Source organism: Lucilia cuprina, chromosome 3 (genome assembly GCF_022045245.1).
Source record: "Lucilia cuprina isolate Lc7/37 chromosome 3, ASM2204524v1, whole genome shotgun sequence".
NCBI classification, from domain to species: domain Eukaryota; kingdom Metazoa; phylum Arthropoda; class Insecta; order Diptera; family Calliphoridae; genus Lucilia; species Lucilia cuprina.
Genome location: NC_060951.1, coordinates 55,776,454 through 55,792,184, shown reverse-complemented (window position 1 = coordinate 55,792,184; position 15,731 = coordinate 55,776,454). Strand labels below are relative to the sequence as shown.

At 29.3% G+C, this 15,731-nt stretch overlaps 2 protein-coding genes and 1 non-coding gene across 3 annotated transcripts; 1 reads left to right on the top strand and 2 right to left on the bottom strand.

Moving 5' to 3' along the window:
- Positions 1–1,922: 1,922 nt before the first annotated feature.
- On the bottom strand, positions 1,923–15,573 carry LOC111678614 (sorting nexin-25). The gene is made up of 12 exons (XM_023440019.2): positions 14,523–15,573; positions 12,572–12,668; positions 12,204–12,338; positions 11,957–12,133; positions 11,719–11,891; positions 10,521–11,653; positions 10,301–10,462; positions 9,919–10,056; positions 9,802–9,823; positions 2,699–3,077; positions 2,342–2,624; positions 1,923–2,271 (listed from the first exon to the last, which is right to left on the bottom strand). Exons 1-12 carry the CDS (start codon positions 14,815–14,817, stop codon positions 2,017–2,019), a joined length of 3,249 nt encoding a protein of 1,082 aa, XP_023295787.2. The 5' UTR covers positions 14,818–15,573; the 3' UTR covers positions 1,923–2,016.
- LOC124418619 lies at positions 3,289–9,794 on the bottom strand. Its single transcript, XM_046945363.1, has 2 exons — positions 7,994–9,794; positions 3,289–3,657 (listed from the first exon to the last, which is right to left on the bottom strand). Exon 1 carries the CDS (start codon positions 8,907–8,909, stop codon positions 8,001–8,003), a length of 909 nt encoding a protein of 302 aa, XP_046801319.1. The 5' UTR covers positions 8,910–9,794; the 3' UTR covers positions 3,289–3,657; positions 7,994–8,000.
- Trnam-cau lies at positions 10,170–10,242 on the top strand. Its single transcript has one exon. It is a non-coding gene; the product is annotated as a tRNA-Met (tRNA).
- Positions 15,574–15,731: the final 158 nt, after the last annotated feature.

The following is a 15,731-nucleotide window of genomic DNA, read 5'->3' as shown; positions in this document are numbered from 1 at the left end:
ATTATTTTAAAATTTTAAAAATAATGTTAATTATTAGGAATTTAAAAAAATATTTTTTTAGCCCGTTTTTTAGATTTTTTCAATTTAGAACATAGAATTTTTGAAAATAATTGGAACATTTGATTGAATTTTAAAATATTTTCAATGTAGTTTCACTGTATAATAATTTTAGTTATATTCGAAAATTCGAACTTATGTTCGAAAAATTTTTAAACATAAAATTTTTGATTTATTAGAGTTTGATGTGTTTCCAATATTTCAAACATAAATTTATTGAAAGAAATTTTCAAAAATTTTAAAAGATTTATTTCATTTTTGAAATTTAATTCGAAAATTCGAACTTATGTTAGAAAAAATTTTAAAACTGTCTAAATAATCTCCAAATTAAGAAGTTTTATCAAATTATAATTTTAGTTTTATTTGAAAAATAATTCTTAAAATATTTCAATTTCAAAGCTAAAAAATTTGAAAATTGATTTGAAAATTTTCATATATTTAAAATATATTTTCAAAATTTCTTTTAAGATTTAAATTATAGTTAAAATAGTGTGTCCTCTAAACCGATTACATTGCTAAACACGTATCTAACCCAGAGAACAAAATACACTTTTCTAAAGAATTGAGCTGCGCTGAGTTCAAAACTCGCCTCCGAATTTGTTCATATCATAACAGTTATGCAATCATATAAGAAACAGGAAAGACAGGCATAGACAAAAGAATTGAAACCAATAGACATGATTTTTAAACTTTAGCGTAGATTTGGATTAAGCTCAACTTAATCCTTAAGAAAAATATACATTACTTATCGATTTTGATTACATTCTGCCGGCGTTCCCATAACAATTGGATCTTAGCTCCGGAACGACCTGATTTTCAATCGGCCAAAGATTGTTAACTCAGCAACAGCTGTATCAACCGGATGTTTTTTTTTTCCCTGGGAAGAACATCCATTTACAGCCAACCTGTTACAACAACAACATGCTGCGGCTAGTGTTATTTTTTTAATTTGTGAACATTTATATTATTACTTGGACAGAAATATAGGACATGTTTTAGATCAGTGACAAGTTTTGGATTTACCTAATAATGTTTTAAATTGAAATGGAAAATGTTAAAAGTTTTAGGAATTTAAAACAAATGCTTCAAATATATTGTCCTTCTTTGTTTCTTAACAATTTCCTTCAAAAGAATAATTGATTGTATTACACCAGTTTCAATAAATCAGCAAGAAACATAAGTTTCTATATTTGCATTTAAATAAATGAATATTATTAAATAAAATTTATAAAAAAAAAAATTGTTTTATTTATAAAATTTATAAAAGAAAATTTCTTTTGCTGTTATAGAACACACAACCATATTAACTTTAAAACTTAGAGAAAGTTTTTAAAATTATAAACCGAAAATTATCACAAATTAAAGCTTTTTATAACAACATATATATAAAAATTATATATAATTTTTTATCTAAAATATTCATAAAAAAAGATTGAACGAAATCTTTAGAATTTTGTAAAAGTATTAAAAAAAGTTACTTTGTCAATAAAAGTAAAAAAAAAACAAAATGGCTTTTAACTAAAACCTGCTTAAACTACGAAAATATAATAAATTTTATAGCTAATTCTACAACTAGAAAAAAGCAGAAACACCACAGATTCTTCGATAGTAAAATAGTAACGATTTTTTAGATTCGACCTAAAAATACCACGCAAAATCCAAATATAAATTTAAAATTAAATGTAACATACCTTCAAAATTCTTTAAAAATATTTGTAGATTTTTCAGTGATCACGTATTAGGTTAAAAACTCTCTTTGAACAAAATCAATTTAAACAAAATTAAAAACATTTAAGAAAAATTTAAATGCATTGAAGGTTATATATAGATAGTTATGAAATTTTCTTTTTGTTCAATATTGTTTAAGTTTTCCAATATATAATATTTGGTTATGCAGCACCTGATAATAGTTTTGTTTTTAATTAATATGTTTGTTTGTTGTTTTTTGTTTCGAAATATTTATTTTCCCGTATGATGATGATAATGACTAGAGTGTGATGATTGACCGCCACTATTAGACGCCACACTACTAGCGCTACTATGATGAGCAGTATTATGATGCAGTAGTTGTTGTTGTTGTTTATCATTATGATTATTATTTTGTAATTTATGCGTTATGCCAGTAGTGTTAGCTGTTGTATGGTTTGTATGAGTATGAATTTTAAGTTGTTTTATTTCGGGAAAAAATTCTATCATTAAAATTTCTAATAATTCCTGTAAAGAATAAACAAGAATTTTTAAACAATTAAAATAGATTTTTTTAGATTTAAAAGAAAAAACTTACATAAAATAGTTGTTTGTTGTAGATAGGATTTTGTAAAGCATCAAAAACTTTAATAATACCACTTTTGGCTGCCTGGGCTCCCACCAGATTGCATAAAACTTCGGGTATATTATCCATAAGTAAAGCTTTAGCAGCATTTGTAGTCATTTCTTTCATATCATCCGAACGTACGGGATAGGCGGAGGCTAAAACACCGCCAGGCCAAAACGACTTAAGCATAGCCGAAAAATAATAATGCAGCATAGATTCTTCAAATAGATAAGAAATGGATTCTCGTATTTGTCTAAAATTGAAAAAATACAATTAATATTTATTATTTAGAAAAAAAAAACAAAGACTATTTCAATATATTTTTACCTGTTAATCGTTCGTCCATAGGTTATTTGTACAAATGATATAATACTTTTACGCAGCCACTTAAACACACCACCCATATCAAATATTTCACCCATCAAGGCATACAAAGGTTCCGCAATCGAGTCTTTATTATCTAAATCGGCTAGCAATTTATTATCGGTGGCCGTATCGCCTTCCAAATAATTTGATATGTCTTCATCGTCTCGCTGTAAACCCCAAAATGGATCTGAAGATTTGCCCGACACATCCGTTGCTTTCACCGGTTCCGTTTTGAAAAGTGTAGAAAGAGAAAATTTCGACTTTTTCGGTGAGGGTAAAGTTTGTTTTAAATGATCTGAACTAGGACTTAGAAAAGTGTAAATAGCTTCACTACCATTTATTTTATTTATTTATTTATTTATTTATTTATTCAGTAATATAAAGCCACTTTGGCCAAAATAACAATATTACATAGTAAAATATACGCCTTAAAAATATTATAAAGGTTGATATATGCTTAATATATATTTATTAATTTGTTACATATATTTATTCATTCAGGCTCCCCAGCCAGTAAGATTAAAAATATAAACAAATACACATAAGGTCCCTTTCAGAAGCAATTAATGATTAATACTATTTAATAAATGTAAAAAAATAAAAATATTTATACAATTTATAAGAGTCATAAAATAGCTTTTAACTATATAATTAACAATGTATAAATGTATAATTAATGGGTAAGCAAAGGTATTGATACTATCGTTTTTTATGTGGTAAATAAAATAAAACACAAGTACATATAACTCAAGTAAGTATATTGGGATTGCTCCATTACACATCAGATATGCAGGTCTCAGTCTGAACAACAAGGACGTTATCCTGTACTAAAAAAAATTGTCATTTTTACATTTATTTTAAAAAGAAAACCAACATGAGAGCATATAAAAACTTTCCAGGGTAAATTCAAGCAATATTTCCTAGTAAGTAGAGAGAAAATTGTTAAAGAAAACGAGAAAAAAAAAATATATATATATGTATATATATGCATATGTATATATAGTAGGGAAATAAATGAAAATTAAAAAGAGAAATAAAATGGTATGATAATATTTAAAATTATTTTAATTAATAATAATGTTGGCAAATATATATATATATATATACATATATACATATATATATATATATATATATATATATATATATATATATATATATATATATATATATATATATATAAATATATATATATATATATATATAATATACATATATACATATATACATATATATATATATATATATATATATAGTATAAATCAATAAAATAACTAAAATAATTATCAATACCAAAGAAATATAAAACATATACATCATTTCATTTACCCCAGTGAATAACAAATTTCAGCAGATCATTTCAATTTTCATATCAATAGAAGCTTTTGTCAGAGTCATATGTCATTAGTTACTATTTTAAATATTACGAATAAAATTATAATTGACAGATCAACACAGTTCAGGAAGTAGTGCCAGAAAAGTACTGCATGAGTTTTAAACGAAATACATTATTGGAATGAGAAAAAATACGCAACGAGTAAGGTAGAACATTCCACAACCGCGCAATACGGACCAAAAACGACCTTCCCAAAACAGATGAAGATATTCTCGGCATACAGATTTGCGGATTTCTTGTGGATCGAGAGAACCGAAAGGATCTACGTAGAGAAATAGGCAAATTAAACTTAACAAGTTTATAAAAAAGCAATAAACTCTTAAACTTTACAAAATTAACAAAATTCATACCTAGGAAAAGATTTACAAAGGAAGAAATATGCTCATAACGTTTAATATTATATACAAAACGAACTATCATATTAGATACTCGGTTTATCCTCCTAAATAGGGTGGCAAATGTACCAGCATAAACTTCAATGCAGTATAAAATTTGTGAAAACAATAGAGAATGAGCCAAATTATATCTCACACGCAAAGGTAAGTATAAATTCATCGAGTATATCTTACGCAAAATACCAAAAACTTTGCAGAACAAATTGTCAATATGATTCTCGAAAGAAAGGCGGCTATCCAAAATCACTCCTAAACATCTTATATTCTCGACCAAAACTATGCGAGTATTCCCTAAAGTGATCTCCATATTGGGAAAAAAACGACTTGAAGGTCCAAACAAGGCGGCCTTTGTTTTAGACGGGTTAACAACCAATGAATTGTTCATAGTCCAATCAGCAACACGCTGTAGATTATAGTTAATATTCTCACGCAATACATCGCTAAATTCAATATTGTTATTAAAAAGTAAAAAAACGTCATCAGCAAAAATAAAGGTTTTACACATAGTAGAGTCAACACTACGTGGGAGGTCATTAATATACAAAATAAACAAGAGAGGCCCCAAAACCGAGCCTTGAGGAACTCCAGAAAAAAGAAGGCGTAAAGAAGAAGTAAGACCACCATTATATTGAACAAATTGAGATCTACCTCTGAGATATGATAGTATAAGTTTACATGCCGATGAAGAGAAGTTAAACTCATCCCTAAGTTTATTTATTAATGTAACAAAACAGATTGAATTGAAGGCTTTAGAGAGATCAAGGGAAACTAGTACACTTAAATTCTCATCATTAATATTTCTCCTAATATGATCAGTAAGATTGAGTAGCAACAGAGATGTGCTATAACCTTTACGAAACGCGTATTGATCATCATATAACATAGATAACGTGGATGCAACAATCTGTTCCTTAATAATGTGTTCAAATACCTTCGATAACGATGGCAGAATAGAGATGGGCCTTAAATCGTCCAAACCGTGAATTACCTTCGTCTTCGGGATTGGAACAACTCGAGCAATTTTCCAACAAGATGGAAAAACAGATGTGGTTAGAATTTGGTTAAATAGATCAAGAATATAACTAGATACATGGGGAAAGATCAACTTGATAACTTTAATAGGAATATTGTCGATACCAATGGACTGCGATTTCACTCTTCCTAAAGCCTCAAACACCTCAAGTTCATCCACACAACTAAACGAAAACGAATTAGTATCATTCCAACTAAAATTAATGTTAAACTCTTCAGGAATATCACCGTTACCTATACCAACAAAATAGTCATTAATTAGATTCACATCACCATCAAAAATTGCACAATCATCCTGAACACCAGCACCTTTAAGAATACGCCACATCCCCCTAGTATCTAGTCCAGAGAAAAGCTTTGAAAAATATTTCCTTTTCATTTTTCGCACAATATTCTTGGCTCTGTTACGATACTTACAGTAGATTTTCCAATTAGTCGCAGAACGGGAGGACTTATAAGAACAATAAGCAAGTCTACTGAGAGATTTAGCATAGGCAATATCCTTACAATCATACCAACTATTATTATCTTTATTACTAATTCTCTTCCTAACAATAGGTACAAATGTCATAACAGATTCAAAGAGAGAAGAAAGGCGAGAACATTTATCGTCTACAGATTCAGCAAAATAGCTAGAATTACTGAAATCTGACAAAAGAGATAGAATACCTTCCCAATCAATAGAATTAAAGTCTCTATACTCAATATACTGCTCAGATCGCCGATCCACAGAAATCTTAAATGAAGCAAAAATAAGAGCATGGTGCGAAATTAGCTCACATTGTAACTGGTCAGAAAAACTCATCATCGAAGGATTACTCACTAACCAGAAATCAATCAGAGACGTAGATCCATGTGCTACATCAAAATGCGATGGTTTAGAATTATGAAGAACTGACAAATTATTCCTTAAACAAAGTGCTCGAAAATGCATCGACTTGCTAACATCAAACATATTGCAATTAAAATCCCCAACGACAATAACATTGACATATTTTAAGAATAACCCACAATGAATGTTTTCAAAGGAAAGTATGTCACCCGTAGGTAAATAAACAACACCAAATAATATTTTAGAGCCATTGTAGTCCATTTCTATAAAAAGGGATTCACAAAGTCCCAATTCAGAGATCTGAAATACTACTTTATACTTCAATCTTTTAGATATAAAAATCGCTACACCACCTCCTCTCGAATTAAGTCGATCATTACGAATAAGCGTGTACCCAGATATTCCTACGGCCGTAGAGGAAATAAAAGGTTTTAACCAAGTCTCAGTTATAGCAAACATATCAAATAATGAATCATATAAAATGTACTTCAATTCATCAATCTTAGAGTAACTAGATGAGGGTCTAATACTCTGACAGTTAAGATGGCCAATGTTCAATTCCTGATCATGAGAACTAAGAGCAGAGTTAATATACAATTTGCTACTGAAAGCTGGACCAATATTGGTATCAAGTGACACTGGTTAACAAGATTATGGGGAACCAAGAAAAGTTACAATTAATAAAGGACATATAAAAGCATATAATCAAAAATACAAATACAAAAAAATTCATTTCAATCTAAAATACTGCTGATCAAAGGTGTTAAAAATACAATAATATAAACAGTAATACAATTGAGATCAAAAGTGTTCAAAGTTAATAAAGTATAAAAGAAGAAAAATACAAAACTAAATATATAGCAACCATGAGAAAGGCATATAAAAATATCTGTATGTTATTAAGGGAGATAAAGAACAGTATAATATTGAAAAGAACAGCAGATATTTTCCAGATTCTAATCAAAAACAAAATTACTTTATCTTAGTTGCCACAGAAATATAACTACAAGTAAAAATTCAATTTCAAATAATACTATACGTATAGCAAAATCAAGGTCAGCACATCTCATAAGCAAAATATACATAATATAAATTACTGCACATAGTAAATATACACATTTACATATATACATATATACACACATACATACATATATATATATATATATATATATACATATATATATATATATATATATATATATAATATATATAATATATATAATATATATATATATATAATATATATATATATATATATAATATATATATATATATATATATATATATAATATATATATATATATATATATATATATATATATATTCACACATATACATACATACATACATATACATACATATATACATACATACGTACACACATACACATACATATATATATATATACACATATACATACATATATATATACATATACATGCACACATACATATACATACATACACACATGTATATATATTTACTACCACATACTAAACAATAATTTATATTAGTATTTGCCCTAGAATAGTACAACCTTAAGCTAAGTATATAATAATAAGATTAATAAAGAGAAATATTGTAACAAAAAGAAATACCCAAAATTTATTCATTAAGTAATGCAGCACATTCAACGGAGTCGCAAACCACGTTCTTTCCATCAGCCATGGTCAGCTTAGCACGTAACTTATCACCATTAAGCATCTTAAATTTAATAATTATGCCCTTACGGAGAAGCTTCTTACATACAATATTTAACCGGCCAGCAGCTGGGGAATGGTGATCATTTAAATATATACGTGATTCAATTTCACCTCCAATAACATCGCAGACTCTTAAGGTTCTGGTTTTGAAATACTCCGCCATTAACTGGTCACGCAAAAAAACATTATTGAATTTTACTAAAATAGCTTTTTGATTCTTAAAGTAAAAGGCATGATTAATGTCGACGCGAGAGATAGGGATATTATAGACAGATCCTATTTTAATGATAGGATCCACTAGGTCACCCAGACCTGCTGGCAAACCAATAATAATGACGTCAGCACGATTGAGTCTCTTGTATAAGACATTATTTTCATCCTCTAAAGTATTAATTCTTTTAGTAGTCGACGTGTCAATAAAACCAATAAGTTTATTACAATTAAGTATTTCAGCCTTCATATCCTTAAAGCAAGTTGTCATTTCTGTTCGAAAGCCGGCGACAGTATCCATTAGAGATTGTTGAATAGATCTTTGATCATTGCCCACTTTATCAATAAATAAATCAAGTTTAGAGCTAATGGCACAAACCTCTTCGCGTATTTTATCCATACCAGAATTTGGGTTTTTGTCACATTTGGAACAAGTAAAAGATAAAGACTTACTGTCTTTTAATAAAGCGAGTGCTTTTTCTTGAAGATCTGTACAGCTAACATGTATCCACAGTGAACAATTTTTGCATAGGACACTGGCTCGATTCTTGGCAATATCTTCCAGACAAACACCACATTTGTAAGTTTTAGCAGGCGGCATCTTAAAAATGGTTGGTAGAAAACAAATTCAAAAGTGCACTAAATAGCCCGTAAAATACATTAACAGCAGACAGGAGCACGTTGATAATTCACAACCAGTAAGCAAAACTTCAATATTAATAATAATAATGCACCAATAGGAGGATAGCAGCAACAGCAAGAACAGCTTTACTTAACAGCAGCAATAGTACACAATGAACTCCAGTGAAAGTATTTTAACAATTCCTGTAGGATGACAGCAGCAGCAAATCCACACTAACACCATAAGCAGAACACCACTCACAATAAGTATGGCAGCAAGTGACACAATGTGTAGCAGCAAACAGCACCCTTATATATGTAGAATCACCAGCAGGAAAACAGTAGGAGCAATCATCCACCAAGGTAGCACAGCACTCACAGACCACAAATATGGCGGCAGGTGCACTACTCCAACAGCCGCAGAAACACCACCACACGTAACACACAAAAATGGCGGCAAGTAAAACAGCAAGAATCAATGAAAAGGGTTCAACTGCAAGAAGATAGCAGCAGCAAACCTCTACCAGCAACAAGACACACTCCACTTAACCACAAATCATAAAGTTCCAATAGACTGCAGTGGTATTTATTAAAAAATAAATATGTACAAATTTAAAAAAAGTTCAGGAACAAAAATGGCGGAATGCAGCACACAAAATCTGCAAAGGCAAATAGCACGTTTTTATAATTTTTCAGCAAATAATTTATCCAAAAGAATCTTTATATATTAATTGAAACAGGAGATAATATATTCCAAATTTTAATTAGTTCAAGTAAAAAAAACACTTTTTAATAAAAGTAATTATTATTTTTCCACAAAAGATCAGCCGTACAAAAAAATTTCAACTATTCAGGCATAGAGTTACCAGATAAATGGTCATCTTCTAAAATAATCTAAAAGCACACACACACACAAGCGAGCCATATTAAATTATAAATAAAACTATATATATTTTTTTAAAAAAATTATAAAATTCCCCAATACTTACATTTAGAAATCTTTGAATTTGTTGTTTGGCCTTTTCCAAGGCATGTTTATCGTTTTTCAAAAAGAAAAACTTAAAATTTGTTGGCAAATCAAAGGATTTTAAATTGGCACTAACATGTCGGAGTTTCCTTTGCAATTCCTAAAAAATAAATATTTCTTAATTATTATTTGCTAAAATTTGCAAATATTATTTATATAAAACTTGTAAAGAAAAACTTTAAAAAGAATAGTTAATTCAATGAAATCAAATATGCCTCGGTGGCGCAGTAGGCAGCGCGTAAGTCTCATAATCTTAAGGTCGTGAGTTCGAGCCTCACCCGGGGCATTTAGTTTTTTTATAGTTTTAATTATAAATAAAAGTTATTTTCAATTTATTAACTTACATGCACTTGATTTAATGATCTCATAACCACCCAGCCACTAGATATACTACCCGTTCTGGCTTCTGGTTTACCGCTTGTTGTTTTATACGATGCAGGAGCATTAATATCTTCATCTACATGAACCAATATCATAAATTGCAAAGATTCTTTTTCGTCAGATATCTAAAAAAGATTTAAAATATTAACGAAAATTTGTTCCTCCATTTCACTTTCCATTTACCTCTACACTTTGTAAAGTTGCCTTCCATTTACCCAAATGTTCGGTCCAGGCATCAGTACGCCTTAAATGAGCCTCTGTTTGCCTTTTTATATTCTTCAGCCATTCCATTTCTTTTTCCAAAATTTGTAAAACTTTTGAATCTGATTTCACGGAATATTTTAAAGCATCCAAAGCTTGATTTTTCTTATCGATTCTTTCCTGTATCTGTTCTAGTTTCTTGCGAGCATATGAAGTATGAGCAGCCACATCAATGGTGGCCGAAGGTGTACCCTCTACCCCATCCAGCGTGGCAGAGGGTTCATCATGAACATCACTTAGAGAGCATATTAATAAGGTGGGATCTTTATAGTCTTCAGCATCGAGTGCCTCTTTAAGCAAACGATATTGTTCGCTCAGCACAAAGGGCGGATAGTATTTGTCCTCTAATGTTTTGAGTATTTGTTTTTGCAAGTCATAGAATATTTCTGGTCCCGAGTCACCCAAGAGAAAAGTTTCTATTAGTTTACGTTCATGTTTATCGAATTGTATTTCGGATTTGGGAACTCTTATATAAGTATAAAATATTTCCGTACCCAATTGATGGGCTGACGATTTGGGTGCATGTTTCATTTCCTCCACAGCCATATAAAAACCCACCAAAGCACTGGCCTTTAAAGGTTCTAAAAACAAAGTCAAATAACGTCTGCCCACAGCAGTATTAAGTATTTCTATTAAACTTAAATCCACATCACTGGAATAATTGCCATTCCAACCATATTTCTCTAGATTCTTTTCACATTGTACTTTGGCATAGGTTAATTGTTGTATATAACGTTTCAATCTTGTGGCAGCCGCAATATCCGATTTAGAAAGATTATGATCGGGATAATTATCTGGATCAATACCTTTGGCACGTTGTAAATTTTGTACAGTAGTGGCATGCATTAAATCATTAACAATACTTTTACGTATCAAAGACAATTCCTCCAGATTATTACAATTGTTAATGATCTTGAGAAAATCCTCAAAACTGGCAGCATATTCATAACTACGTTTACTTATGGCAGCTGCCGCCAAACGACTTTCAATATTTTGTACCACCTTTTGATTAATATAATCAGGTGAGGTCAACATTTTAATCATGGGAAAGAATACTAAAAGAAAAAGTATAAAAATTGTATAGCTTTTACATTTTATACGTATATTATTAATTACTTACTTTTATAAGATAAAATTTCACTTAATAAAACCTTAAGTGGTGGTAAGGAATAGCCTCTGGGCAACAAAAGTATTATCATGATTTCACATAATTTACGCAGGAATTCTAATTCTTTTTCATCATCTACCAAATATGAATTGGTAGAGAAAACAGGTGGAGTATTTGTTTCGGCACTGTAATAAGCAATAAAACCAATTGGAACGAGTATAAACTTTAAATTTTAAAATAGAAAACTTACGCTCTTGCCTCGGCTATGCGTATTTTCTCTAAATGTACGGTTACCCTATTAACCATATCTACAGCTATTATTTTTGAGGCATCTATCTTTTTACCTCTTTCGTGCATTTTTTCAATGGCATTCCAAAAATCTTCTCTTACAATATCATTAATTAATTTGGGTTTTGTGACGACATGTCTGTTTTGTGTTAAAGTTTAATAAGTTTATAGAATAATTAATGATTTTTTTCAAAAAGTTTTTAACTTACCCCAGCCATGTTGTCATAAAATCTCTTAAAACATATTCAATTATTTGTTGTATTTGTAAATCCACTGTTTTACCAAATATTAATGGTAAATTAGAGGCATTTTTAATGGGATTGGGTAAATCAAATAAAGTATTTCTGGAAAAGACAAATAAAATGAGTAAAAAATACTATGGAGTTTTACAGTCCAATTTCTAACATTTATCATTTTCAAACTTTAACATTTTGAAAATAATTTTTATATAATTTTAAAGTTTATTTATTTTCAATATTGGAATTTAAAATGCTAAAAATATTTATAATTTTAGTTCCAATGCTCGAATTGGACTTTTTAAATATAAAATACAATTTTAACTTGTTAATAAACTTACTTGGTTGCATTGTATAATACGTTTAAAGGTTCACGACTTGGTTTTGGTGGTTCCTTACTGGTAAACAAATAATGTATATAAACCGTACCAGCCACAGCTGAAAAAACAAAAACATATTGTATTAAAAACAAAGAAGAATATACATATAATATATAGAATAATAATCTACTGTTCTTACAGATATTAATCAATTAATTTTTTAAATTTATAATGAATTTAACCTTTTCTATATCCATATTTAAAACATATAAAGAAGAATAACAAAGTAAGTTCTAGTTTGACGTCTAGTTTTTATAAAGAACAAAGTGAAATACAGTCAAACTCGCTTATAACGAACTCGATTATAACGTATTCTCGGTTATTACGAACAATGTTTCAAGACCCGATATTTTGGTAACTATTTCCATACAAAAAACATCTCTTATAACGAACTCGGTTATTACGAATCCTCGTATAAAACGAACTACTTTTTCAGTCCCTCAAGTACAATTTCATACAATTTTCCTTTTTTATAACGAACTTCAAAATTATGTGTTGAAATCATAAGAAAGTATTTAGCTTAGTTAAAAACAAAAACTGAATTTGTTAAGAAATATATATGAACAAATATCTTCAATGGTGTTTTTTTTGTAAAGAATATTAAATGAATTTATAATTCATTTTCTTTTAAATTCGTAAAATGCCACTTTATTTTTGGAAATTCAAAAACTTCACCCGTCTTATTACGAACTTTGCTTATAACGAACAAATTTGACTAATCCCCAGGAGTTCGTTATAAACGGGTTTGACTGTAGTTTAATAGAGTCAAAATTTGTAGAACTAGAGGGACAATTGAATAAGTGCAACGTGCCATAAGGACTTTAATGACAGACAGGCAACGTTTTGAATTGCGTGGAAAGATTCGTTGACGTTAGCAGTTTATGGAACTGCATTAACCGGCTTAATTGTGCTAAGATGGTACTAGAATGGAATTGTCTCTCAGAGTCCAAGATCGCAGAGAAGTATTCATTTAGGACTCTGTTGCATCTGAAGCCATTACTGAATTCAATGATTATAACAATTCCCGGCCGCTTGCAATTGACAGTCTGTCAACGTCCGATAGTATGACTTCTTGCATGGGAGGGGAATTTAACATTACAATCTGTTGGTTGGGGTGACAAAGCAGATGCCATTTCAAAAGGAACTGTCTAGTTAACAACAGTAATCCACATTCGACATCTTAACACATTCGGTTTCGATTCGGGGTGCACTTTTTTGGACTCTTTTTAAATCCTCATCACTGAGGAAAGACCAAAAATGGCTTATAGGTATTAGTCTTTAATTAGTCTAATGGCAATAGCCTATACTCTAGTATATGGCCTTAGCACTTTAATAATCAGTTATTAGCTAATCTACTGATTACTCTAAAGAATTCTTTTCGCAAATTTAGATTGAATTCTATTGACCAATTTATTAAACTACGGATTTCCTTATGGACAACAAACTATTATGTTGAGAATTCTGGTAACTACATATCAATAATATTTAAAGTAAAAACATACTTAAATAATATTCATTTATAAACTACAATTTCAAAATTTTAATTTTCCATGCCTGGAGTGAAGTATAATAATAACAAAAAATACAAACAGTTATATGTTGATAAATTTCACATTGGCCATGTACACTCACACACACACTCTCACGGATGATAAAAAATTAATTTAAATTAACGGAAAATATGTTAAGATTATGTTTAAAGAAAAATTCCTTGATTTAAATTAAATTTAAATCATCCATAATAATAATTAAACAGATAAGAATTTACAAGTTAAAATAAAACAAAACAAAAGAACATTGACGACAGCAAATTTTTAATACAAAAAAGGGCGTACATTTTTTACATGCTAACTGTTGGATGGATGAATGGACGTGTGTGATAGCAGAAAAGAATTACAATTTTAAAACTTACCGGCCACCACTAAAAGTAGAGAATAAATAACGAATAGTAGAAATAGAAAGAAGACGGGATAATACCAAATGATGGCCAACAATGTCACGGCCAAGGCGGATGTGAAAATTTTCCAATTTAGTTGTATAACTCGTAGACCTCTTGAAGCATAAAGAAACATACGTTTACCGGTTGAGGTTGACGTTGAGCCGGATGATGTGTTGTGGTGGTATAATGTGTTACTTGTTCCATTGCTGCTGCTGGGATCCAATGGAAATAGAGGACGTTTCGGAAAATCGAAATCACTTTTTGGCATTTTATTATTATTCTAGCTTGCGTGTAGTTTTGCCTTTATTGGTTTTAAGAAAAAAAATTCTTACACACACCCAGTAGATATACTAAATGGTTCAATATACACTACTTTATCACTTGAATACAAATGACTAAATGATTTTTAGTTTAAATATTATTAACAATTATAATCACATTTTGTTATTACATTAAGTTCCCACATTCTATTTAATACTTTTTTCTACTTGCTGCTAGCAAGTGGGTGGGGGTGGTTAAGTTTTTTGTTTTCTAGCTGTTACAAAATATTGATAAATTATTTTTGTATAAATCAATAATTTTCTTATTATTTACTTGCTACTGTAAGTTTTTTTAAGTAACTCAAGAAAGGGGGTCAACAAGTTGTTACATGAATTTTATTAAAAAACGCTTTATCCAAATATTTTTATTATATACATATAGGTTTACTTTTTCTCGTTTTCAAAATGACCTCGACAAGGATTTTCTTTTTTTTTTTTTTTGCTAGTTTTGCAAAAATATATACAATAATAATAAATCACTCGAACACTTTCACTGATGACGACACTTGCTTTCAGATTTTTCAAGTATATTTTTATGGCTGGTTTTAATAATTCGAAAGTGTTTTCTATAATTAATTAACATTAACCATACACTAGTGTTATTATTATTATTTGTAAAATTATTTATCAAATGTTTATGTTATCAAATGCGTAATTCACATCTTCCGTTTCTACAATGTAAAATGTTCTCAGAGCTTTGACGTTTTCTTTCCGACTGTTTTTGTTCACTTGTTATTTTTATTTTGAGAGAGAATTTGTTTTGTTTTGAATTTTCTTTAGAGATGCCAGAGCATTTGTTTATTGACATAATATGGGCATATCATTATTATTTTATTTAAAAATAATAATGGGATATTCTACA